This window comes from Myotis nattereri (assembly GCF_964212035.1).
Source record: "Myotis nattereri genome assembly, chromosome: 2".
In the NCBI taxonomy this organism is placed as follows: Eukaryota; Metazoa; Chordata; class Mammalia; order Chiroptera; family Vespertilionidae; genus Myotis; species Myotis nattereri.
This window is the reverse complement of record NC_138076.1, coordinates 163389865-163413863: the sequence shown is the minus strand read 5'-3', so window position 1 is coordinate 163413863 and position 23999 is coordinate 163389865. Positions and strand designations below refer to the sequence as shown.

At 41.6% G+C, this 23999-nt stretch overlaps 1 protein-coding gene across 28 annotated transcripts; it reads left to right on the top strand.

The window, feature by feature from the left end:
* Positions 1 to 1429: 1429 nt before the first annotated feature.
* Positions 1430 to 23963, top strand: PCBP2 (poly(rC) binding protein 2). 28 transcript variants are annotated; one of them, XM_081084872.1, is made up of 15 exons: positions 1436 to 1748; positions 4078 to 4197; positions 4757 to 4780; positions 4871 to 4903; positions 5433 to 5549; positions 7798 to 7929; positions 8862 to 8990; positions 9948 to 10022; positions 11883 to 11975; positions 13042 to 13083; positions 14346 to 14418; positions 14918 to 14956; positions 15903 to 15958; positions 16873 to 17042; positions 23556 to 23963. In XM_081084872.1, the coding sequence occupies exons 2-15, from the start codon at positions 4129 to 4131 to the stop codon at positions 23590 to 23592; spliced, it is 1089 nt and encodes a 362-aa protein (XP_080940998.1). In that variant the 5' UTR covers positions 1436 to 1748; positions 4078 to 4128; the 3' UTR covers positions 23593 to 23963. The 28 variants fall into 28 exon arrangements, with proteins under 28 accessions (XP_080940981.1, XP_080940996.1, XP_080940998.1 ...); XM_081084847.1 differs by having other exon boundaries at positions 1480 to 1748; positions 4045 to 4197; positions 15906 to 15958; XM_081084846.1 differs by having other exon boundaries at positions 1480 to 1748; positions 4045 to 4197.
* Positions 23964 to 23999: the final 36 nt, after the last annotated feature.

The window sequence follows — 23999 nt, the reverse complement described above, 5'->3', positions numbered from 1 at the left end:
ATAGACCAAATAATGTCAAAATTGTCCTGTTATAAGTGATGCAATGTTTGATCACTTGGGTAAGATGTTGACTATCAGTTCATTCTTTTTTTAAAATTTTTTTTTAATTGATTTCGGAGAGAGGGATAGAAACATCAACGATGAGAGAGAATCATTGATTGGCTGCCTCCTGTACACCCCTGACTAGGAATAGAACCCATGACCTGGTTCATGGGTTGATGCTCAACCACTGAGCCACACTGGCCAGGCAGGTCACTCCATTTTAAGTTATCTTTTTTTTTTTCCCCTGTACGATTTGCAAATAATTTGTGTGGTGATATTTGGCACCGTGATAATATCCTGTTCCCTAACAACATTTTGCTTAAAGTTTTGGTGATTTATAACACTTGCCTGAATCAATTATTTCATTTTGGGTTGCAGAATGAATGGTGATTTTCTAAGCCTTTTATTTCTTCTACATTTATTAGGTAGATGTCTTTTTTAAAAGTTTTCCCTTGCCCTGACCGGTTTGGCTCAGTGGATAGAGCGTCGGCCTGCGGACTCAAGGGTCCCGGGTTCGATTCCAGTCAAGGGCATGTACGTTGGTTGTGGGCACATCCCCAGTGGGGAGTGTGCAGGAGGCAGCTGATAGATGTTTCTCTCTCATCGATGTTTCTAACTCCCTATCCCTCTTCCTTCCTCTCTGTAAAAAATCAATAAAATATATTAAAAAAAAAAAGTTTTCCCTTATTGACTAAGAATGAATTACAGTTTTTTAAAAAATAATTATTTTTTATTGATTTCAGAAAGGGAGGGAGAGAGTGATAGAAACATCAATGAGAGAGAATCACAGATTGGATGCCTCCTGCACAACCCCTACTGGGGATTGAGCTGGCAACCTGGGCATGTGCCTTTGACAGGAATCAAACCTGGGACCCTTCAATCCGCAGGCCAACGCTCTATCTACTGAGCCAAACCAGCTAGGGCTACAGTTCTAAGAAGAGAGGGTAAATGCTTAAATCTTTCCTTTCAGTTAGCAATTTTCAGAATAAGGAGGTGGTGTAAAAGTTACCTCCAATGTGGCAAATTCGTTTTTTTCTCTTTCTGTTTTTGAGTGTTATTCTAGATTACCGAGTTTTCCCCAATTCTTCTCATCTCGGATGGATGTCCTCAGCCATCTCTTTTTCCCTTTATCCACGTCCACTGTCAACTCTCCGCATTTACGCCTGGACTTTCCAATTAGGCCACTAGAGGCCACTACACTAGTTTCCTCCTTGCCCCTATGCTGCCGCTCTATCGTAGACTTCGCCATGTACTATCAGCTGTTGTCTCTCTGGTGCTGACGCTGTCCACGGAGCCGCTCTAGGATATTGGGAGGCCTTCCCATGTTGCGTGGGGAAGGTTTGGACGACGCAGTCGCCTCGCCGGCCCCCGGGCGGTTAGCGCTTCCGGGGTCGGAGGGTGCGCGGGGTTGAAAGCGGGCCGCTCCGCCCCGTCCCCCTCCCAGACCAGCAGAGGCAGCAGCCGGAGCAGCCGCAGCCTGCGCCCTCTCCCGCCCGCCCGCCCTCCGCCCGCCCGCCCGCCCTCCGCCGCCCTCCACCCGCCCCGGGGTCTCTTTCCCCCTTCCTCCTCCACCCCCCCCTTCCTCCTCCGCCCGCCCGCGGGGCCCCCCTCGCCTTCCCGCCCGCCCCTATTGTTCCGCCCCCGGCCTCCCGCCCTTCCCCTTCCCGCCCGCTCCCCTTTTCCCCTCAGTCGCCTCGCGCCTGCAGGTAAGCTTCAAAATTCTCCCTCCGCCCCCGGCTATAGCACTATTTCACTTCTTGCCATCTTTCTTAGCGGGCTCCAGTCCTCGTCACGAGCCCCGGCCTCGCGTAGTCTCGCGTGAGCGCCTACTCCCTCACTCAGCCAGGTCGGCCATTCACGCGAGGTCCTGGCTCCTGCGCGGCCTAGTAGGCCTCGTGAAGGCCTGCCCCCCTCCCCCCGCCTTTTCCCGGTGACGGCTGCGCAGGAGTTAAGGAGGGCGCGCGCGCGGTTGGGGGGGCAGCGGTGGATTTGTTGGTTGAGGGGGGTGAGGGGAGGCGATGGCCGGCTTGCTGGCCGGGCGGGTGAGCGCGGCTCCCCGCGGGGGTCAGGCGCTGGCGCAGCCACGCGAAGAAGCGCTGCTAGTTCGGCCCCTCCCCCTGGGTCGCAGCGCCCCCCCACGACAGAACCGTTTATTTTTTCCTCTTAGTCTAGTCGAGGGATGGGAGGGGGGGCATTTTTTAAGTGGAAAATGCTAGGATGGCCAAGGGGAGGGGGGCTGCGGAGTTAAAGAAAGGGTAGACGGGCCCTCCCAGTTACCGAGTTATTCAGGACGTTCTCTCGGGGTAACGAATTTTGAAATTACAAAATGCCTGTCGATATAGACCCAGACCGAGCTATTTATAGAAGGGGTAATGGACTGCCGGATTAACAGCTGGATTGCTGGGATTGTGTACTTCTATTGACCTAGTCAGGAGAGATTTTTTTGGATGATTTGGAATTAGAAATGCACCTTTGTGCCTTACCTCAAGAAATGGCTTCAAATAGGTTTTCAGTTTTCTTGCCCTTTCAAACTTGCTTTATTGTTTTTGTAAAGTGCTCCCTTTGAGTGGGGATAAGGAATTAAACCGTCAATTTGTTAAAATAGCTTTATTTAAAAAAAAGTCATTCCTGTGGACCGAAGTCTGGCCCGTCCGTCCCCCGTCGTCTCTCCCCCCCCCCCCCCCCCGCACTTTTGTTTTTCCATGATTAAAAATTGTTGAACTCTGGGATTTTGCCAGCAATTAATTATTCTGAAAATGGGTGAAGAGTGCTTTGGGGATGCAAAGCCCATCTTTTAAATAATCACACTCTGGGGCAGGCACACTCTGGGGCAGCTTGCCATATACAGAATGGTCTGGCAGCCACTTAAACACAAGTACTAGGGTAAGGGCTTTGTGTAGAGCAAAGTTAAAACGGTGGCTAGTTTTGTGAAGAAAAAACTAATTGTAAGAGATCCTTGTTCAGTTTTGAAGGGAGGGGTACTAGAAATGTCATTGGAGAAATTTAACAACTTTGGAGAGAGTCTTTTTAAAGTTGCCACTTTAATTTTAGGTCCTAAGGCAGTATTGTAGGCAAAGGTATATCCAAAACAAATCTTCACATAGTCAATGTTCTAAAACAAATGCTAAGAAATAGAGGATAGATGGGGAAAGGGCTTCCTCAGTAGGAAAGGCTCATTGTTGTTCAAAACAACTACACAATAAATTTTTAGCAGTACCAGTTTTATTTTGATTGATTGCAAGAAAATTTGAGAGACTTGAATAAAGACTGAATGGTAACAAAGGTTAATACACAAAAACAAAGAAATTTTCAGATGTGAATGACTATCAACTTGGGTTGGGAGAAGGCTATACTTAATGTATTGAGCCATTTTCTATAGGGGGGAATGTGGAACATCAGCCTACATGGAGAGCGTTTCAGATGATGCCTTTTTCAGTGAGGTTGTTCATGTAAATCTTTGAAAATTATTTGGTGTCATTTATCAACACAAACTTTTAATGATAGATTCATTTCAATTTACCTAGAAATTGCTACTAATAAGAAAATTTACATGTGTCCTCTTTAGCCTTTAGCCTGAGCTGCTCCCTAACAGGGTAGCAGAAGGTCACTTGCCCTCTCTGTTGTAGTTGGTTAGTTTGAGGTTTGCCCTCATAATTTCCAAGTGTTTTTGTATCCTATTGAAGTTTAATTCTGGTGAAGGACGACTGGTGCACGTTCAGCAGTTCCCCTTAGAACCATTGCCAATTGAAGGAATCTTCCTCATCCTGAGAGTCAGCAGAAACCCGACCATTAGTGAGAGATGACAAAGTCGCTTTCCATATTTAATAGAACCTGAGCTGTTAATGGGGGTCGTTACTGCAGTTTTGCTGGGTATATACAAACCTGCCAAATGAAAGGCTGTCATTTAAAGAAGAGTCAGTTTGAAAACATTAATAGTGGTGAAAATAACAGGGAAATATTCTATTGTTTTCCTCCTCTCATTTGGTCATGTTTGTATTTCAGTTCTTGGCTTTCACCCTCCCTCCCCCCCACCAGTGACCAAAGACTTGACCACTCAAAGTCCAGCTCCCCAGAATACTGCTCGACATGGACACCGGTGTGATTGAAGGTGGATTAAACGTCACTCTCACCATCCGGCTACTTATGCATGGAAAGGTATGCACCAGCTTGGGAAATTGGGCCCTAGTAACTGCTAGGGGAGGGGCCAGGAAGAGAGGGCATGTGTCTTGGAGCTCATCAGATTAGCACTGTAGGGTGTCTGGCTTTAAGCACTCTTCTCTAGCAGAGTAGATGAGAGTGTAGTGGGAAAATGGACAGACTTCTCTGGGAAGCTTCACTGAGCAGGAAAGGCTTAACTAGAGCCTAGAGCCAAAGACTATGTCATACCTGGATAAGATTTTTCTCATAGAGATTGCTATAGCTTGTGATAGGTAGATTGTCCCTGCAATTTTGGGAAACTTTAAGGGTGGATGATGTGTTTTTTGTTTATTTTAAAATAACTTATATTTAACACACAGCACTTAATCACTCCTGCAGTATTATTCCTTATTGAGAGCTTCACTTAACATTTTGAGCAAAGAAAAGAATAATCCCACCCACTCCCCTTTCCAATAATTCTTAGTTTTTTCATTACTTTGGACAGTTAAAAATTTCTTTTCATGATAACGAGCACTTCGAGTTTCCTTGTATTTGACACTAGTTTTCTCCATTGCAGGAAGTTGGCAGTATCATCGGAAAGGTAAGATAGTTTCACTTCCACTCTAATTACTATTTAGTCAGTCTGGGTTGAAATAGCAGTTTAAGTCACTCTTGATTTTTCCTCTTACAGAAAGGAGAATCAGTTAAGAAGATGCGTGAGGAGGTGAGTTATGGGGGGGATTTGGGGAATTGTTACCTTGGGAAGTTAAAAACTTAAAAGCAAAAATTCTGTTTAAGGAGAGCTTAGGAGGAGGAAGGTCGCAAGAAGTTAATATTTTTTTGGCTTTGTGGTCACAGATAGTATGCTGGGAAATGTATTTCTAGCACGTCTTAATTCATTCATGACTTAAGGCAACTTTTCTTTAAATTTATTAATTTTTAGAGAGAAACATTGATTTGTTGTTTCACTTATTTATGCATTCATTGGTTGCTTCTTGTATGTGCCCTGACCGGGGATCAAACCCACAACTTTGGCGCTCTAACCAACTGAGCTACAAGGGCGAGAGCTTAAGGCAATTTCTATAGTCTGTTTGAGGACAAACATAGAACAGTATTTGCAGTGATGCTGACGTTACCTAGTATCAGGATCATGTATATAGGCAGCTCCTTGCCCATCTTATTTAGGAGGTCTCTGTATCTACATATGCTAGATATTTTGTCTATTTAACCTCATGTTTCTGTTTCTTATCCAGAGTGGTGCACGTATCAACATCTCAGAAGGGAATTGTCCTGAGAGAATTATCACTTTGGCTGGACCCACTAATGCCATCTTCAAAGCCTTCGCTATGATCATTGACAAACTGGAAGAGGTTTGTTGTTCTCCCGCCTCCCTCATTCTCATTTTTTTTCATTTATAATTGCTTCTAGATACCTTATTGATTTTCAAAGGAGTTTTTAATTTTCAGGACAGACGATGATAAAAATCTGTAGATGGGCTCTTTGCTCCCCTTCAGCATTCCCAAAATTTGGTTGTTTAGAAAATAAGTCACTTGAGTATTAAAACAAATAGTTAGACTATTACCAGGGACTCCCTGTAAAATAATTGTGTTAAAAAAGCATCTTTTATTTTTACTTATTGACCAATGGTTTTTAAGGTATGCCACCACTGCACTGGTAAACTTTGTCCTCAATTCATAGTTGAGTGAATTAGATTAATGTGCTTTTAATTAATGGTCCTGCTGAACACTAATATACCTTATAAATACGAATATCTTCCAGCACGGGGTTTAGTTATACTTTTAAAAAAAAGTATAATCTGATAATTTGTGTCGGAGCTAGGAGGGAGGGAATGTTTTATAGGTTATCAGAAGCAAAATATTGATTTCAAGCTTTTTGGCAGAAGGAAGTTTTTTGTTGTTCACCAAGCCACCTCACTGAGCAGCCATTAACCATCACCTTAGGTCTTTTTTTTTTTTTTAATATATTTTATTGATTTTTCACAGAGAGGAAGGGAGAGAAATAGAGAGCTAGAAACATCGATGAGAGAGAAACATCGATCAGCTGCCTCCTGCACATCTCCCACTGGGGATATGCGCGCAACCCAGGTACATGCCCTTGACCGGAATCGAACCCGGGACCCTTCAGTCCGCAGGCCGACGCTCTATCCACTGAGCCAAACCGGTTTCGGCCACCTTAGGTCTTAAGTCTTGGCTTCCTCTCCCTTCTGCCGTAATACTGCTAATCTCTAATTGACACCACAGGCAGAGGAGAGCTTCTGGCTGCTGCTTGATTGGTCCTTGGATACTTAATGGTGGCTGAAATCTTATCCTTGCCAAGATCAGAAATGTTAACCTTTTGACCTACAAGACCCTGCTAATCCAGAACTTGTGGCTTAAAAAACATTCAGAAAATCTGTTCGTAATTGAACCAACTAAGAAACATGTCCTTGACTTTAATATTTATATTTAAGCAATTCCCAGGTCTAGCTACTATATAAAGGTTAGGGCTGGGTAGTGATATTTAAACTAGTTAATTTTCAAAAGGCTAAATAGATTAAAACCATGAATTTTTGAATGCAGCATTGTTATGGGGAAAACTGGGCTTTGGGGCCAATAGATTTTATAATTTTAAATCTACAGCTTTATAGATGTGATTGGGACAAGTACTCAAGCTCAATTTCATTACTTGTACAATGGTAACATTACCAAGAAATTAAAACAATGGTATATAGAAGTATACTATTTAATCTTTCTAGGTTTCTAAGAGGACAGAATTGGTTATTTGAATTTGGGGTTGCATTGTTTCACCTTAATATTTTTAAAAATATATATATTTTTTATTGATTTTTTTACAGAGAGGAAGGGCGAGGGATAGAGAGTTAGAAACATCGATGAGAGAGAAACATCGATCAGCTGCCTCCTGCACACCTCCTACTGGGGATGTGCCCGCAACCAAGGTACATGCCCTTGGCTGGAAACGAACCTGGGACATTTCAGTCCGCAGACCGATGCTCTATCCACTGAGCCAAACCGATTAAGACTTCACTTCAATATTTTATTTAACGTGACGTCAATCTTGATTTCCTTTGGCCTCTAATAACTCTTTAATTTCCAAAACTAATAATTGTTTTTCTTCCTCTACCAAGAACATTTCCTTTCCCCAGGGTGAATGAATAAATATAGGGCTAATTCTGAGGAAGTTTGTAGGTGTTTTTATCTTTTCAGAAATAGTTATTTTGAAGGGACATTTTTGGGCATTTGTTGATGGTGGATCGTGATATATATAATATGTCCTTTATTTAAGGGTAAGTGGTTCTTTTATGGCATTTATGGGTTCCAAGGGATCTGCTTAAAACTTGTTATATTCTGTCCGGCTGGTGTGGCTCAGTTTGAATTAGGAGGTCACAGTTCTATTCCTGGTCAGGGGGTCAGGGCATGTGCCCAGGTTGCAGGCTTGATCCCCAATAGGGGGTGTGCAGGAGGCAAATGATTGATTGATTCATCATTAGTGTTTCTATCTCCCCCTCCCTCTCTGAAATCAATAAAAACACATTTTTAAAAACTTCCTTAAAAAAGAAACTTGTTATATTTTGGTGTTCTGACTAATTTCTTCTTGTAGGACATCAGCAGCTCTATGACCAATAGCACAGCTGCCAGTAGACCCCCAGTCACCCTGCGGCTGGTGGTGCCTGCTAGTCAGTGTGGCTCTCTCATTGGGAAAGGTGGTTGCAAGATCAAGGAAATAAGAGAGGTTGGTAGCTTTTGTGCTCCTTTTTGAATTGTTAAGTATTCTAAATGCGGCTTTTCCTATTAGCTTTAAGTATGACTAGGAAAAGTTAGCATTTGTTGAGGTGAAGATTATTATTAAAGAAATAGTCCTAGAAGATTATAGTTTGATTATATTGGGTTGAAAAGTATTGTACAATTGATCTTTCTATTAATTTGACAACTTTTCCATGAATCTGCATAATTCTTTTATGTCTAAAGAGTTTACAATTTGATATATAATAGTAGCAAATATTTTCCTTGGCCAAATTTCTAAATAGGGAGGGGAAAATGGGAAAGTATATTGGAAGGTATATTGGGATGTAGTGGTAATCTTGCTCTCTTAAATTGTGGAAGTTACACTGAATTATGGAAGCTTTTAACTATATCTGGGAATTACCAAATTGTATGTTGGAATGAAATTTGAATGACTCCTAAAAGAAAACTAGTTGGAGTTTTTGGGAGCCTCAATATTGTAAATAACAGGAGAAAGCTGGGATTTTGCTTTTGTTCATTCATGTATTCTTAGCACCTGGAACGGTGCCTGGCACATAAAATGGGCTTAATATAAATATTTGATTAATACGAATGAAAGATGGGTGAGATTTGTAGGGATTTTGTTTGATGGCCCACAGTTAACATTAGCTGAAAGGAAACTGTCTAGAAGGGCCTTTTTCTTGAGAGCAGGTTAAATTTAGACTGTTATTCAGGTTTATTCTTGGCTTTCAAAGGCTAATTTATTTATAACTGATTAAACAGTCCTAACTGGAATAAGGGAGGAGTGGAAAGGGAAGTCAAAAAGGGTAAGGGTGGGGTAAGTGTCTATTGATCTTTAGATTCTAAAGTTGCTACTGGGAGGTATTGGAAGAGTAAGTATGAACTGTTTTTCTCTGATTTTTAAATTTCTTTTTACCCCAGAGTACAGGAGCTCAAGTCCAGGTGGCAGGGGATATGCTCCCCAACTCAACTGAGCGGGCCATCACTATTGCTGGCATTCCGCAATCCATCATTGAGTGTGTGAAACAGATCTGCGTGGTCATGTTGGAGGTAAGCCCTCAGGCTCATGCTGAGGATGGGGGGAGGGTGATTCTAGGGGAGACAGCCTAATTTATATTTAGTAAGACTAGAATTAGGTGAGGCTCTTAGAAGCCTCCAATGGGGGTGGGGAAGAAGATCCCTGAGTTCATATTTTCCTTTCCCCAGCTTTGGCTTTTCTTATAGTCTGAGCAAAAAATAGAAACTGCTAAGTAGCTGTGATCTTTCGGGTTATAGCAATTCTAGTGGGGTTGGTAGGGGAAGATTCACTACTTGGACTGAGTGGATAAAAGATGGATCTGGGTTTCTGAGATTCTAATTTAAGCTGCCTCTTGGATTACAGAATTTTTGCTACATTCAACTTTGAAACATTTAAATTTCTGTGTTTTGTGGCAGGATTATATTCAAAGTGGTAGTTGTATAGAAAAAATAAAATAGTGCTTATGACTGACATAAGGTCCTGGTATGTGTTATTTGATTAAAGCAAGAATAGCAAAATTACGAGACAGTGAGCCTTTTTAGAATTGTTATGTGGAGTTGGACCCATCTTGGCAACAAAGGAAAGTAGAATTTCCAAGTAGAAAAATATTGAGCCTTTGGACTATTTCTGGACCATGTCTGTATTATACTAAAAAGTCTCCAACTAAAATGTACATATGTACACATAGAGGTTTTTCATATTCGTTAGGCTTATTTGAAAACATGGAAATAATGCCTAAATTATTACAGGGGGAATCTGCCTTGATGAGAATTAGTGTGAGCTGTGTAGTCCACGGACCATCTTACTACTTTAAAGGCAAATAACTGCAGATGATTTCAGATTAGATCTAGCCAAAGACAACGTTGGTAGGTGAGGGGATGGAAATACAGTTTTCTATTTAACTAACCTGTGTGAGCTTAAGCCACACAGCTGAAGCAGCTTTGAAACCTTATCTCTTTTTGTTTTTTTCCCCTCTGACTCTCTCCCAGTCCCCCCCGAAGGGCGTGACCATCCCGTACCGGCCCAAGCCGTCCAGTTCACCAGTCATCTTTGCAGGTGGTCAGGTAAGAAAATTCTTATTGCTGGGCTAGATGAGAATTAGGTTTATATTTGAAATGTCAACTTTGCCAGCAGCACATCAGGCCACTCTGCATGCTTGCTGAAACCTGTACTCTGGCCATAGTTTGACCTGCTTTTAGTTTTATTTATTTGTATTTTTGTACTGGAGAAAGCTGTGAATGCCAAGCCCTATTTAATTTTTAGTAGGCAATGGGAGTTTTGTAGGCACTCGAAGAGGTCATTTACTTGGTAATTTAAGGTGGGTTGGCTTAGAAGAAAGGGTTAAATTGCTTCAATATCACTATCCTACCTATCCCCAGCCCGTCCATATTTATTTTATGTATGGGGTATTCTTCAGAGGTCTGAATAAAGGTAGCAAAGAGTTGGACCTCTGAAGGAGATTCTGGATGGTATTCTCAAAATTGGGGGTCCAGAACTTGAGTGTCCTACAAACTTCCCTTCCCCCCACCTCACCTCCCCTACTCCTATCCCTTCACTCCCAAACTCCAGTGTATTGTCCCCCAGGTTCTTAACCTCATAAACACTGGTTTGAACCCACATGGCATATAACAATCAGCTGGGGTAATGATTCAGTGTGCAAGAATAGAAGGGGGAGAGCATGTTGGGCAGTGGTGATGTTGACCTTTGGTGTTTGAGTAAGAACACTAAAGCAGCCCCTTGGGCTTCTACTCCTTCACTCACCTAAACACTTGATCCTTGGCACATGGATGGTTTATTATGAAGTTAGATTTTTATGACACAAGCAGTGATCACCATGGTAGTTTCATGCTTTGTTGGTTAGTATTTGAGGAGTAGGTAGGTCAGTTTTTAAAATACTGGGATTCAGGTTGGAATAGTGATCTTCATTTTGGTACCTGCCTTAAACAAGTGCTTTACTCAAAATATCTTTACCCCCTTGGGGCTGTCCTGTTTGCAAGCACAATTATTTAGTCCCATCTTGTATTTAAACTGGGGAAGCATAAACTTGAAATCTGTCTCGTTCATATTCTGTTGAGTTGGCATAAAATTGACCAAGTTTTGGGGAACTTAGTTTGTCATGTAGTTCTGGATTTTTTTTCACAAGTTAATCATGTCACAGTGTTACTTGAAACAATTTAGTACCTTGCTTTTAGCACTAGCCTTGTACAAACTGGTTTGATCAAAGGGCTTTCAGTCAGTTTGGTTAGGGGCAGGATAAGCAAAGGCCCAGCCAGAGTCAGTGTAGCAAGTTTTAGCTTTAGGAGTTTTTTCCCTTCTCCCCAGGAACTCCAGGTTCCTACTCTTCTGGATTCTACTACTCCCCTTTATAAAGAGTCCCATGCTGTGCCACAGCAATCCTTTCTGTTTACAATTCTTACTTCATTTCCCTTTTCTTCCCTTCCTTACCCACTTTCCCTTTCTTTCCTATTTGCTTCCCCTCCCTCCTCCTTTATTCAGTTGACCACCCTCTAAAAGCTTGCAGTTTCTCCCACAAGTGGCCCTGTCATGGATTATTCCCATGAGTTTTTTTAATGGACCAGTTCATGCAATGTCCCACAGATGGACCTGTGTCTTTTGTTCCTTTGTGATAAAGTGGGCTCTATAGGGGTTTAACTTAATCCCTCACTGACCAGGAGCTGGCATCAGCTCTGTTGCCTTACCCCTTTATTCTTACTGAAAATAGCCCAATTGTGCAGTGTGAAACCTGCCTCTAGGTAACTTTTTTTTTTTAATCGACTGATTGCAGCTCGTTTCAAATTGTGTTGTGAGCTACTTTTTAAAGGAAAAGGAAAAAAATTAAACAACTTTTTTTATGTGAATTTCATGCTGGTGACAAGGTGCCGGATTGACAGCCCTGGAGACTGAAATCCTCTATTTATCCACAGGACAGGTACAGCACAGGCAGCGACAGTGCGAGCTTTCCCCACACCACCCCGTCCATGTGCCTCAACCCTGACCTGGAGGGACCACCTCTAGAGGTGAGAGGGGATGTTCAGTCTCCAAGGCTCACTCAATCCTTCCGCCTCAGCCGAGACTGCCAACACGCGGGGGGCCAGTGACGCTGGTGATTTTTGTGCTGTGGACACCACCTGTCCACGGGGACCTGGACTGACCCCCCCCACACCTCATTTCACACAGGCCGCGTAGCCCACCAGATGGTAACACCAACTCTCTTTTTTTTTTCTTTTTGTTCAACCCCTCTTCCCTATATCCCACTCCTTCCCCGTTTTCACCTTCCCACCCCTACCTGGGTGCACTTTTGGGGGTACTGGCCACTGATGTGAGAAATCTCATATCCTTTTAGCCAGCCACTCCTTCCTTCCCTGCCCTTCCTACTCCTTGTTCCCAACCCCATTGCCCTGAAGTCCCAGCTCCTTTTTCTGAGGTTATGGTGTGGGGGGAGGAGGGTGTAGTGGGAGCTGCAAGTGCCTTTTATTGAGGGGAGGTGGGAGAAGGCAGGACTTAGAACACAGTGATTTTTTGTGTGTGTGTGTTCTGTGGTCAGCTCCCTAGTACTTAGGGACTAAGCTAGCTTCCAGTGCATTTAAAGGTCTTTAGGCAGATGTAGAGAAAAATAAAATAGGGAAAGGGAAGTGTTTCAAAACATGCCATGTAGGTTTGTGCAAACAAATCATTCACAACACCGTGGTTGGTAGAGGGGGTGGGTGGTTTGAGGGAAGAGATCATTTTCCTCCCAGGCTGTCTTGTACATAGGGAGAAAAAGGGGGGCTTGTCAATCCAGGCATTGCTTAATCCCACTCCTCATATTTTCATTTAGGAACTGATGTGTATTTTGCCTTTGATTGCAGGGAACATGGCTATGGCTCCCTTTAAAGGCTTCCCAGAATAAGTCATATTTAGGGTTCAAAGAAGGCCAACTTGGGTCTGACTGTATTTGTGAGATACCATTTACTGCCTCAATCTTGGCCTCCCCATTCTCTAGTTCAACTCTGGCTTCCTGGCTAGTTGAAATGTCTTTTTCTCCCAACTGGGTGGCTGTCCGTGATTGGTTTTTTAATAGGAACTGTTTTCCTCCTTTTGTAGGCCTATACCATTCAAGGACAGTATGCCATTCCACAGCCAGATGTAAGTTTTGTTTTCACTTCTTCTTTTGAAAAGCTCCCTCTCCCATCCAAAATTGTCTCATTCCTTTCTTCTCCATGTAGGCAGAAGTGAGTTGGGTCTTAAAAAAATTGCAATATTAAGTTGTTTTCCTCATAAGATGAATCCCATATTTCAACCCTTAAATAATCCTTAATCAGGGTATAATGGCACCCTGTTTGCCGCACTTTTGACATTTAATCCCTGGAAATTATGATTAGCAGAATATTAGTTTCTACTTTCCTGCCTGTTCCAGATTACTCTGTCTAAAAGGGAAATGTTCCATGGTATTCTGTCTATTTCTGGGCATAATTTAAATTAACAGTGGACTGTGCATCTCTGTATGGAGCCTTCAATTGGGGTTGGGGTGGGAGATGGTTTTGTCTTTGGATATTCCTCAATTTGAGATAGTAATTTTAAAAGCATCCGGAGGGGTGGGAAAGGGGCTTATTTATACAGGGAGGGATAGGAAGCTGAATATTTGAGTATTCAGCTCAATGGAACCTTCCTTGCCACTAAAAATTCCTATTTAAAAAGTGTTGATAATCAGACTTTTGTTTAAAGATATTTCTTTCTGCACTTTTCCTTTATCCTTACTAACCCTTTTAGGTGCTGAGCATTAGGCTAGGGAAGTTCGAGTTTGGCTCTTGGTTAGTGTTAGGGCCCAGAAGAGGAAGTATACTTGAAGAGGGATTATTTTACAACAACCAAGACAGTTTATATACATGAAGAAAAATAGCTATAAAAACTAATAGTCGGGGAGGGACTAAAACCCATTTGGTATCATCTTTAATCTCTCTCCTCCTTCAGTCTCTTTCCTCCCCCCTACCCCCCATCTCCTTCCCTTTACCCAATACTGACAGAACCCTGCATGGTGTGTTTTCCCTAGCACCACTGCACAGTTTATTTACCCAGCCTGTCTGTGCTTGTCCCTGAGGCAACTTTGGCAATGGCTGCAAACACCTTCATTAAATAGCCTACAAGGGGATGGTTGTTGGGTGGGTGCTGCTGCTTTTCTTTTCACACACCCAGAATGGCATTCATTTTCTTGTACTGATTCCTGTTCTAACCCTTCATATTCTGTCTATCCCCAGAGGGTAAGCCCCATCTTTACCCTCTGTTGTAATTGGAGTAGTAGAGACAACTTTGGGGGATCATCAGGAGCTCTGCTTTTTCAAATTTGAATGCTCTTGAACCCTGGCTCTGTTACTCTTCTAATGCCAACCTCTCCTGTTTCCTCCCTGCAGTTGACCAAGCTGCACCAGTTGGCAATGCAACAGTCTCATTTTCCCATGACGCATGGCAACACCGGATTCAGTGGTATGGATACCTCAGTGTTTATTTTTGTAAGGTGTAGTGCAAGACAGAGGCCAGCCCCAAGGTCTCAGTTTGACATCTGTTTAAGACAAACTTCGTTACCCAGCATCCTGCTGGTTTAAACTTGACTATCTTCTGTGGCTAAACCAAAGGAGGTAATGTGTTTAACTTGGTTTTCGTATGGGATGAGTTATTCTAAAAGAAAAAAAAAAGGCCCTGGAAGGTTTGGGGTGAAGTCAGGGGATGCTTGTCAGGCAAAGGGTAGGCTGACGTTTCCTCTAACCCATTCTCGTTGCTGCCCTTTTGATCTGATTGGCACCCCCTTTCTTTCCACCAGCTTTCACAGACCTGGGTAGAGACAACAAACCATTTGTGCCAAATTGTGTAGTGTTTTTTTGTTTTTGTTTTGTTTTGTTTTGGGCTTTTTTTTTGTATAAGGAATAACTTGTCCGATAGGGTTAGGATGAGACCACCAAACTCATTTTCACTTGTATCTTAACAGGCATTGAATCCAGCTCTCCAGAGGTGAAAGGCTATTGGGGTAATGATTAAAAAAAAAATCTGTAGTATTCTACTGTTATATTAATAAACTGGTGGGAGTCTTGTTTCACTGCCCATGACATACCAGCAACATACACATGGCAGAAAGAACTTGAGAGAGCAAAAGGGTGGGCCTGGTGCCCCTGAGGGTCCCTTGATGGATCTGGCCAACCCCCTTCTAAAAGTATTGAATTTAGCAACCACAGTTGAGAGTAGGGCTAGCCTTGAGACTTAGCTAGCTGCCCTGGTCCAGTCCAGGTGCCATTATAGATGGTTAAGAGTGTTTGCTGATTAGATTCTTTTTCTTTTTCTTTGGAAAACAATAAAAACCAGAAAAAATTAATGAGCAATTGAGCAAAAGACAGGGAATAAATCTGGAGAAATGAACTTCCCTCACCTGACTGCCATTCTCTCTGACCTTCAAATGTAGGTTAAGATTGTGTGTGGTTGGTGGGGGGAGGCACTGTTAATCTGATACAGGTATATTTAAAGCAACTCTGCATGTGTGCCAAGAGTCCATGGTACCAATAACAGGCATGATATTGGCACTGGTGCTAGTGAGCATCAGGTGAGATAAAATTGGAACACAACAGCAGGAAATTCTAAGAAAAAGGGAGAAGTGCAGAAGGACTGACTTGGTTAGATTTTGGTCCTGTTTAAGGATACCACACTCACTTTCCCCTTGCTTCCATCCCCTTACACCCTAATAGGCTGGGCTTTGCAGGAAATGGTATGAAATCAGCTCTCCTGAGTGTACAGAGGAATCTTTCCAGAATTATTTCTATACCCATCTACCCCTCTTTACTCTTTGAGGTTTCTAAGTTAGTGATGAATCCCAACAGCCAATGCTGGGTTTCCAGTTTGTTTCCTTCTGTTAGGTTAATGTGCAAATCAGTTGGGGTTTATATGCTGCACATTGAATTTTCTTGCTCTCTTCTGTCTTTTAGCAGGTTTGGATGCATCTGCTCAGACTACTTCTCATGAACTCACCATTCCAAATGATGTAAGTATAGTTAGTTTGGTTGCATGGGATGAAAATAAGAGAATTGGCTTTAAAGAATAGAAGTCTTAGCCACTTTCAAGGCCTAGGGAAAGAAAATTGCTTTAGATACCAAATTAAAAAGTTTATAGTATCTAGAATTCTGAATAAAAATAGATGGAGAAAATTGGTAACACTTGTTGGGTATTCATGAAGCAGAGAGAACCTTCTTATCTCAAGTAGAAATTCTTGTTTGCCTTTGTTTCTTGTAGAATCTGAAGCCTTATTCTTAAAGCAGTGGTCTTTGGATGTTTTATCTGTGCTATTTAATATGGTACTCACTAACCACATGTGGCTATTTAAATTAAGAATAACAAAACAAATTCAATTTTTCAATCTCGCTAGCCACACCACACTTGATGTGTTCAATAATCACATTTTATTGGTATCTACAGTACTGGACAATGCAAATATAGACCAATTTTTTACTTTTTCTCAAGGTAAAAACATTAGAAATTAGCCAAAATCCATAGTAAAGTGGTTAATCCTGGCAGGATGAGTTTTAGATATCTATGTTGCCCAAAAACCCAAAGATACCTTTACCTTTATTTCCAGGTTTATTTTGATAAATTAGGTTTGTTATTTTGGCTCTGTTTTATTTTGTCTTTGGATTTACTCAGAAAATGAGCTATGCTCAGTTGGTTATGTTGGAGTCAGGAGGCTCAGTTGGCTCTGACAAAAAGAATAGGCAAGAGTTGAGCACAATCTGTAACTCAGTCTGGAGTATATGAGTGGAGTGTGTAGGATGCAGATAGTAGTAGTTTCCATTGCCTTGTTCATGGACCCAAGTTATAGAAGGCTGGAGGGGTGGGATGAAATTCTTGGACCTAGCCATGCTATTCCTAATTTGGTGTGCATTCTTGTTTTTCTCCCTAAAGCTGATTGGCTGCATAATCGGGCGTCAAGGCGCCAAAATCAATGAGATCCGTCAGATGTCTGGGGCGCAGATCAAAATTGCGAACCCAGTGGAAGGATCTACTGATAGGCAGGTTACCATCACTGGATCTGCTGCCAGCATTAGCCTGGCTCAATATCTAATCAATGTCAGGTAAGAGCTCCCTGCCTTTTTTGTCTTAGTGATGTCAACACACAAGTAATGTGTGTGTTGGGGAAAGCTAAAATGTATTATTAAATGAGGGATTAATTGGGGGATGGGAGTGGGGATAGATGGAGATGGGGGAGAAGTTTAAGTCTAGCCCTGTTTTCATCCATTTTTAGTGTAGCAGAAAAAGGAATCAGATTGTAGTAAGTTTGCATGAGGTTGAAGGGGGGAGGATAGAATGCTCGGATTTGACTTCATGGTTTGGGGAGTGGAAAGGTTGGGGACTGTGTCTTTAGCAATAGGTCAGGTGCTCTGGCTGGAGCCACCCATACTTAGACTCAAATGTGGGACTTTGCTGTACATGTCATATAGCCCAATGTTTCTTTCACTGATTGGGTTTAGGCTTCAAAGTACCCTTAATTGAAATAAGGATAATGAGGTAATGTGACAGCAAGGCAGTTTCTTGGGGGTAGCTATTACCTTTTATTCTGAAAACATGAATTTTTCTCAAATCACAAATGAGTTTCATTGTTCAGAGCTTGTGGGAAAGCGGAGGCACAGGTTTTGGAATATTTCAGAAATAATTTCCCCCACCATCTCATTCAATAATGACTTCCCAAGATTGTAGTTTCCTTATCCAAAGCTAGCTAATGTTACTAAATACGTGATTGTAGCAGGACTGTTTATAGTTCAGTGGGCATCCTACAAGGCATTAAAAAAATATTTCTTGCTTTTTCAGCATTAGTGCTTATGTCACATTTTCATCGCTTACTAACATTTTCAAACCAGTGTTAGCCCATTTCCCAAGAAGCTTAGCCATCCATTTTATGTAGCCTTTGTCTAGTTGCTTTTACCTCTATAACTATTTGGTCTCTGTGCATTCTAATTTTGAATCTTAGTGCAAGACAAAGGGATTCATAAGTATGAATTTTATATTGTTGTCATGCTTACACTAACATGTATTATTCCATGGTCTTTATTCCCTGGTTAAGAATTCATCAGTTCCTCAGTAGTGGTTCTGGTCCCCCGCCCGCCCCCCTTTAGTCTTTTTATGTCGTGAGGTATTTACTAATCTTCAGGTGGAAAAGACTTCTCTATGTTAGGGTCTGCTTTTTTCTTCAGCTACCAAGCACATCAAATTCTTAATGTTCAGACTCAAATGGTAGTAAGCTTTTCACAGAAGCTGTTGACAAAGGTTTTGTCCTCTTGTTTTTACTTGGGGATGGTTAAGTGGAAGCTGTTCTTGGAAGCTGGAAGTTATTTTCTTTTGGTAGGCTTGCCATGAATATTGTCAGATAGTGTTGAAATGCAACCTTCTTGCTTGACCCCCTATATTAGGTCAGTGGCTACATTGTAAGGAAGCAGAACTTAGTTTCCTGGTTTAGTTCCTCTTCATGATCATCCTATTTAATAAAACCGTTTAGGCTATGGATTTCGGTCAAAACCTCTTGAAGCTTGAGTTAACATCAAAGCAAGGACTCTGTGTGCACAACGTTCAGTCTTCATTTTCTCATCTTAGCCCAATTGAATGCAAAAAACACACTGGTGTTTGTTAATACTAGGCAAGAAATATTTCTATGCTTTCAGTAATGGTTTGTGAGCGTTTCTGGCCTGATTCTGGCAATCTGGGTTCCTTTATCCCCTCCTTTATGGATTGCAGCTGTCCTGGACTTGCATAGACAAAATGGAGTCTTAAGAGGAGCCTCCTTGCCCTTGAAGAGTTCATCCTTTGGATTGGGTTTTCCAGACAGACTGAAGAAGTTCTGACTTAGACATGTGTAGTCATTTGGGAATTGCAGGTCATTACTGTCATTTGGAGTTATTTTAGGAATAGAAACAGTATTTTTACTTTCTGAACATAAATTTTTTGGCAGTGCTTGAATTTCTTCCAGTTCTGTAAGGTCTGTATTGCAAATATGGTCAATCACAAAACAAATAGCTCCCCCCACCACCATCATAACCCCTCACCAGAAATGAAGCTTCCTTAGTTCTTATCTATGCTTCTGTTCTCAGCATTTTTCTTTGAAAATGCTACATTCTTTCAGGTTTGAAATTAGTCATTGACCTACTTTGGTCTCTTTCCCCTGTCCATCCTAATATATTGGTTAGTTTGCAATGGAGATGGAAGCAAAATTTCATATTAATTACAGGGTAATTTTTTTTTTTAATTCTGTGTGTAAATATCCCAAGGCTTCACAAGTGATTGGTGGCTGAAACATTTGTTTCTTGTTTAGAGATAGAGTGCTTTCATTTTCTACTTGAAGTCATTCCTTTCTGACCTGGGTTGGATCAATATGTCATACATGGAAATGTATTTCTTTTTTCAGTCTATGAGCGTTTTCTTCACCATAGCAATTTTAAATAGCACTGTGGAATGAAATTTGGCAGGTATACAGTTTTAGAGGGTGGGATACAAGGTAAAAGGGAGACAGCTTGTCACAAGTTGGTGTTAGGTCTTCCTAATTTGCAACCAGAAACACTGATAACTGAAGCGGTTTTTGTCCTGTACTTTTTCCCTTTTGTGGTCTTCCCTTCCACCCACCCGGTTTTTTTTGTTCCTTTTTTCCTCTGTTACAGTTTAGAAAACGCTAAACCCTCCTCCCAGGCAGCCTCCGTCACGATCCCTGATCACCTCAGCATCAACCTCTCTCAACCCTCCACCCCTTCTTCTTCTTCCTCCTCCACCACCACCCCCTCGCTCGCCACAGCGGGGACCTCCGACGCACCCTCCAGCCTCCCCAACCCTCTTCCGACCGCCCCTTGTGTCTCCAGTCTGCTTGGCATGAAACCCATCCCTCTCCTGGCTCTAAATGTTGTGTCTGCTGCTAAGGGTACCGGGGCTTCAGCTACCACCACCACCACCTCTGCCGTGCCATGTGTAACTAACAAACTGAAAGGCGAGAAACAGAGATTCTCCCCCTACTGATTGCATATCTTGAGGCACTCCCTCAAGTAATTCTTGGTTCACTTTGTTTTCCTTTGTTAACATTGGTGAGAATCAAACAATTGTGAGCTTGTGACATTTCCTTTTTACTATTTGGGGGATAACTGGGTGGGGGTGGGGGCAATGGTAACGGTGTGTAGGTTTAGGCCATTTCAGCTGAGTGCCTGTTTCTGAGTCTGATTTGTTGAATATTTTATCTAGAGCCACAGTTCTTGCTTTCTCATTCTGTTACTTTTTTGTAGCTTTATTCTGCCTTGCAATATAACAATGTGTTAGGCTCTGTGTTAATGAATAAAAGCTTCTCCGTTAATCTTTTTATTATTATTATTTAATGGTTAAGTTACCAGCTGGCCTTGGCCAGATTTGTGTTTCTAGCTATAATAAAGTTGCCACAGTAAGAACCTTAGTTGACTGTGTGCTGTGAAGTGTAAAGGGGTGGGAATTTGTGAGTTGTGGCTTGACTAGGGAGTCTATAAAACTGACCGGACCTCTTTGTATCCCTGGTTAATTTTGTAATCCTTTGTCATTCCTCACAAAGGGAGATGGGCCTGTGGCAGATTAAATCCAGAGGGTCTTCCATAATTGACAAAAAGTTTACTTAGTGAAGATTATTTTCTCTGATTTCTCAGATCCCTTACCTTGCCCAAAGCAGCAAGTAACAGGGGTGTCCATCCCAGGCTTGTTTCTGCTGATAAGTGGTTACTCAAAGAAGTTATTTCTTTACCAAGAATGGGGAGGCAAGTTTAAGTCTCAAAAGTTTGCCAGCATGTCTGCATTCCTCTGAATTAGCATTAGTCCTCTTCCTATGACATTGGGTAAATCTTAAACAACCAACCTGTGACATCTCCCCAAATTTGATAGGATTGTGTCCAGTCATCCTAAATCGCCCCTAATTTACTAGACTTTATCTTTTTTTCTATTCCTTGCTTATACCCTTCTGTCTCCCCACCAACCTCCTTAATTTATCATGTGTAGAGAATTATAGACTTAAATTTGGAAGGAACCATTAATATCAGTTGTAATTCATCAATCTACTCATTTATCAGGTTAAAAAAAATAGAGGCCCTAAGAAAACTTAAATCTGCAAATCACAGGGATGACTAAACTAACAACTAAAAATGCACTTAATCTCCCTGAAGCCTTATTATTTTTCTTACCCAGGACCATAGTTCTCTCTCCATAAAAGGGTAGAAATAATGTGGGTATAGTGGCTTAAGCCATCTGTTAGGATTACATTCTACCTGATTACAAATCGCAGGGCTAATGAAAGTATAATGCTCTTCCCAAAGCACTAGTGTAGAGGTTTTTTTCCCTAATGACCTTTTCCCACATTCCCTTTGTTTTTGCTTTAATCCTCACTCCTCGGGGATTAGACTTTTCCCATTGATTCTAGAGAATGGAAGGAAGGGGGTAGAGAGAAGCATTGATGTGACATTGCTTAGTTGCCTCCCACAAGTGCCTGACTGGGGGCAGGAATCGTACCTGCAACCCAGGTACATGCTCTTGACCAGGAATTGAACCTGAGACCCTCTGGTGTGTAGGCTGATGCTCTTAACCAGCGGTTCTCAACCTGTGGGTTGCGACCACTTTGGGGGTCGAACGACCCTTTCACAGGGGTCGCCTAAGACCATCGGGAAACACATATAATTACATATTGTTTTTGTGATTAATCACTATGCTTTAATTATGTTCAATTTGTAAAAGTGAAATTGGGGGTCACCACAACATGAGGAACTGTATTAAAGGGTCGAGGCATTAGGAAGGTTGAGAACCACTGCTCTAACCTTTCAGGCATACCGGGCAGGGTCCTTTGGTTTATGTTATAGTGTTAAAACAAATTGCTCATGAGTATTGCAATATATTACATTAGTGGTGTGGCCCTCAATCCCAGATTGGGCCTATGAATTCATTTTACATGTCCCCCAAGTCTGCATGGGATGGGAGGGGCAAACATTAGTTAATTGTCCACATAGACTTTTTCTTGTTGGTTGGTATAGCTGCTCCTTTATCATGTAGTCCAGTTCTCCCTTAGGTAAGCTCTTTCTGTAGTTTGGACTTAATCTTGCTGATAATCATCTCCACCCAGGTACCTGGTTTTATTTTATCTAGTTCTTGATTAGAAGGCCTCTTCACCTAATGAGTTCTTCCTAAAGAAAGATTGCTAGGAAGGAATCCAGATGTTTTAAGGGGCTGACTACCGTCACATAGAGTCCTTAACAATATTTTTGTTGGGTTTTCCTATTCCTTTTCTCCATTATACCTGCTCCCTCTTCCAATCCTGCTCAGGCTGTGTGCATGAACAGTTCTTTTTAAACTCTTTGGTGACATAGTGCCACCACCTTCTTGCACCAATTTAATTTCTTTTAGGTCCTAGATCTAAACTGTTTCCAGCAATTCCCCCCCTAAATTTTCATTCAGGGCCTTTTGTTTACATTATTCTAGATATCCCATTTTGGCATTGTCAAGGATCTACTCTCTTTAAGAACACAATATTCTCCTTTATACCCAGGTAGAAATAACAATTTCTGACTAAAATACTAATTCGTAGTTGAAAGACCCATTTATCTTGGCCTTGGTTTTTCTTGCCTCTCTAGCCAGCTGGCCAGCTTGTTGGGCTTTCATTGTGGTAGAAGAGATACAGATGGGAAAATATTCATGCTCCCTTGACTTAAACAAGTCATTTTAAAGTCTGTGAAATAAATTTATGAACTGAAATTTCAGTTGTAAGATTTAGTTCTCTTTTAAATGGAAACTAAGTCTTGCTGGCTACCTAATAACAGTGAAGCAGGCCAAATGCCTACATACCTTTCCTTCAAAGCTCAAAATTGGACTCCAGGGCTTCAAATGATGTTTTCAAACAGGCATTATAGCCCGGTATGTTTATCTTAAGACCACAGATTTGGGAGCTTCTAGGGAGTTGCTGAAACAAATTATTTTGGCTTCTACCTTTAAGTTCTGAAAACCATAAAAACTATAGCTTGAGTATAATTCTTGGTCCTTACTATACTTGTTACCTGTTTGACATCTCTTAGCATTTGAAACTTCATTATCTCTTAATAGTTAATAATGGCCTTTATTGTAGAGAAACCCAGGACTGTTCTAGATTAAAAAGCTGTTTCAGACTAGCTTTGTGAGGCTACTTTCAGGTAAATGTTTCCTAAATTCTGTCAGTATTTTAGGAGGATTGGAAATAAGCTCGGCAGTAAAGAACCATTGCTTCCGTGATTTGTGACTTGAAGAAGATACACCTACTGTCACGGTGTACTTCTATAAAGTGGTTAACATCTCCTACAAAGGTTCCGGGGGAACATAGTTTGAGGGACGCCCACCCTTGGTAACCCAGCCTTCTCAGTTTCGTTTGATTCTGAGGTAATTTCCCCTCATGAAGTTTCTTCGATTGCAGGGGTTACAGGCACATGGTACTTGCTGATTCAAAAAACCTTGCTACTGAACCACTGATTGTTTCACGTAAACTCTACTTCACAGTTCACCAACCAATCAGGTTGAAACATTTGGAGTTGAGGTGCAGCTGGGCATTAAAAAAACTAACTTTGAGTTCTTGTTTTGTGTTACAGGCTTTCTTCGGAGACGGGTGGCATGGGGAGCAGCTAGAACAATGCAGATTCATCCATAATCCCTTTCTGCTGTTCACCACCACCCATGATCCATCTGTGTAGTTTCTGAACAGTCAGCGATTCCAGGTTTTAAATAGTTTGTAAATTTTCAGTTTCTACACACTTTATCATCCACTCGTGATTTTTTAATTAAAGCGTTTTAATTCCTTTCTCTGTTCAGCTGTTAATGCTGAGATCCATATTTAGTTTTATAAGCTTCTCCCTGTTTTTTTTTTTTTTTTGGTGTTTTTTTTTGGCTCATGAATTTTTGTTTGTTTGTCATGGAAATGTAAGAGTGGAATATTAATACATTTCAGTTTAGTTCTGTAATGTCAGGAATTTTTCAAAAAAATTAAAAGATGGACTGGAGTTTTTTCTTTGTGAATAGAAACTGGATGCCACAGT